The sequence below is a fragment of the Marmota marmota genome, unplaced genomic scaffold (genome assembly GCF_001458135.2).
Source record: "Marmota marmota marmota unplaced genomic scaffold, marMar, whole genome shotgun sequence".
Taxonomy (NCBI): Eukaryota; Metazoa; Chordata; class Mammalia; order Rodentia; family Sciuridae; genus Marmota; species Marmota marmota.
In genome coordinates, this window is record NW_026000128.1 from 1 (window position 1) to 2,780 (window position 2,780).

General features: G+C 34.4%; 1 protein-coding gene across 1 annotated transcript; it reads right to left on the reverse strand.

Moving 5' to 3' along the window:
• Positions 1-529: 529 nt before the first annotated feature.
• On the reverse strand, positions 530-2,329 carry LOC107134977 (NF-X1-type zinc finger protein NFXL1-like). Its single transcript, XM_015476957.2, has 4 exons — positions 2,117-2,329; positions 1,734-1,895; positions 1,531-1,631; positions 530-893 (listed from the first exon to the last, which is right to left on the reverse strand). The coding sequence occupies exons 2-4, from the start codon at positions 1,870-1,872 to the stop codon at positions 735-737; spliced, it is 399 nt and encodes a 132-aa protein (XP_015332443.2). The 5' UTR covers positions 1,873-1,895; positions 2,117-2,329; the 3' UTR covers positions 530-734.
• Positions 2,330-2,780: the final 451 nt, after the last annotated feature.

The window sequence follows — 2,780 nt, forward strand, 5'->3', positions numbered from 1 at the left end:
GGGAGGGTGGAGGATGGGAAAGGCAGCGGAGCACAACAGACACTAGTATGGCAATATGTAAATCAATGGATGTGTAACTGATGTGATTCTGCAATCTGTGTATGGGGTGAAGGTGGGAGTTCATAACCCACTTGAATCAAAGTGTGGAATATGATATGTCAAGAAATTTGTAATGTTTTGAACGACCCACAATAAAAAATTAAAAAAAAAAAAAGATGCAATTATGCCATTTTCAAGAAAACAGACAGAACTAGATAGCATCATAAGTGAAATAATCCAGACTCAAAATATATAAAGACATAAATATATGTTATGTTTTCTATCATATGTGAAAGTTAGAGGAAAAAAGTCGGGGGGATCCCATGGAAAAAAAAAAAGGGGGAGCTGGGGATGGTGATGCACACTATAATCCCAGTGGCTCAGGAGGCTGAAACAGGAAGATTGCAAATTTACAGCCAGCCTTGGCAACTCAGCAAGGCCCCAAGCAACTCAGGGAGACCCTGTCTTTAAATGAAATATAAAAAGGGTTGGAGATGTGGCTCAGTGGTTAAGCATTCCTGGGTTCAATCCCCAGTACCAAATAAGCAAATAGAAGGGAAATCATTATGGTAAAAGAAGGGAAAAGAGGGAAGTGAGGAGGGAAAGGCAAGGGGAGGTAGTGGGGAATAAAACTGATCAAATTATGTTACATACATGTACAAATATGCCACAATGAAACCCACTGTTCTGTATAATTAACATGCACCAATAAAACATTTTCTTAAAAAAAAAGTCCTACTTGATTTCTGACATGGACAGAACCTTTTCCCAGATCGAGGACATTCTCCACAAGCACCAACATGGCAAACTTGCTCACATGTATGATTACCACATGGCAGTGTTTTTCCACATACCTAAAATAAGCAAAAGTGAAGGATTTAAAAGTCAACAACTTTGTACAAAACGTGATTCACTTTTAATAATAAATAAACTACTTCTTTATGTCCCTTACATCAAACTTTGTGTTCAACACAGGTGTCATACATACACATATGTGTGTGTATGTATGTGTGTGTATATATATCCATGTATACACATATTTATTTCCTATACACCAAAGAGGAGTATATAATAAATTAAAAAATACATATGGCTTCATATAGCTATCCATCAAAGATTTCCAAACAGTACTACAATCATGTCAATTCTTGGATGAGCAATCTACAAATTCAATCCTACTTCCTTAAAGGGAATAACAAGAAGCAGGAAGTATTGGCTGAAGATAAGGGAAAGAGAGGAAGGGGAGGGTAAGCTTACAAGTAAGAGAGTAAAACTACTGAATTCAGAATTCAATAAAAAGCTGTTATTAAAAAAAAATTCTCCAGTAATTATATTAATTGAAAACTAGCTTCCTAAATCATGATGCAGTTCATCTGAGTTGCTACTCTTTATTATCCTTTATTCAACTAAATCAAATTAGAATTTTTGCTTTCTAGTTTATGCTTTTTGTATTCTTTAATATCCACCCCCTCAAAATGTATATAAACTTACTTGATCACAGTGCCACAGTGGACTCGCACAGCTTCTTTCAGCTACTTTTTTGCCACAGACACATTTTTGTCTACTAACCCTTGGACAGGGTTGACAACTTCCTAAAACCAGAATGATCAATTAGCTTACAAACAATTTAAAAGCAACAAAGATTGCTTTGATTTTTGCGTAAAGTCAGAATACGTAACAGGTATGTGCTTTACCTGCATGACAAGGATTTTCACATTTATGTTGCCCACAAAGCAACTTGCGTCCACATGGTAGCTGACAGGACCATTCCTTGGTGCTGCACCTACGAGGGATAGGCTTTGCTTTCTTACAGTAACAAGTTGTTGTAACCATCTTTGGACAAGGAGGACAGGGACCTAGAATCCAAAGAAAGTAGGGGAAAAAAAAAATCATAACTTGAAAATTAAAACTTTCAATTTCTATATCTTTTAGTAATTTCTAGAACTTTTATCAACAGTTTAAAAAGGCATTACCTTCCAATATGTTAAGTTCTCAAGTAAACTTTCACTTTTTTTTTTTTTTTGGCCTCAACATAATAACCACTCAGAGACAACTAAAAATATAATATGGAACTCACCTGGATGACAGAGAAGTAAACACTTATGACCACAAGAAGGTTTAAATTCTCTCTCACATACTTGGCCACATGAATGAGGCACAAGCCACGGATCTAAAGGTGGATCTTCTACTTTTCCACAATAGCAATAGTACCTACTAGGCGTTTCTGACCTTTTGTATTCAAACCTACATTTTGGACTACAAAAAAGAATAAAATAATTAAAATTTATTTCATCTTAAACATAAGAGATAGGAATATAAACATATTTAGTAATAGATGATACTATTCAATTAGTTTTAGGTTAAGGAACCTTATTAAGCTCTGTTTTTATATTAGTTAAAAAAAAACAAAAAACAACTCTTACTAAAATCTATTTAACCATCTAGCACAGCTCTGTACAATGATTTCCTGAGACGACAGAACTGTCTTAGACCTGTACCAATACAGCAGCAACTAGCCACATATGGCACTTGAGATTTGGCTAATACATACAATTGAGGAAGAATCAGAATTTCTTTATCTTTTAATTTTTTTTAATTTAAATATTAACCTGTGGCTAGTTGCTATGTATTAAACATATATATCCAGAATACAGTTTCAAAAAGAAAGCAATATTAGCTTCCTTTTAACCACTTAAACTTTATTCTTGAGGTAATCACTCAGATTTTTTTTTTTTTTTTGG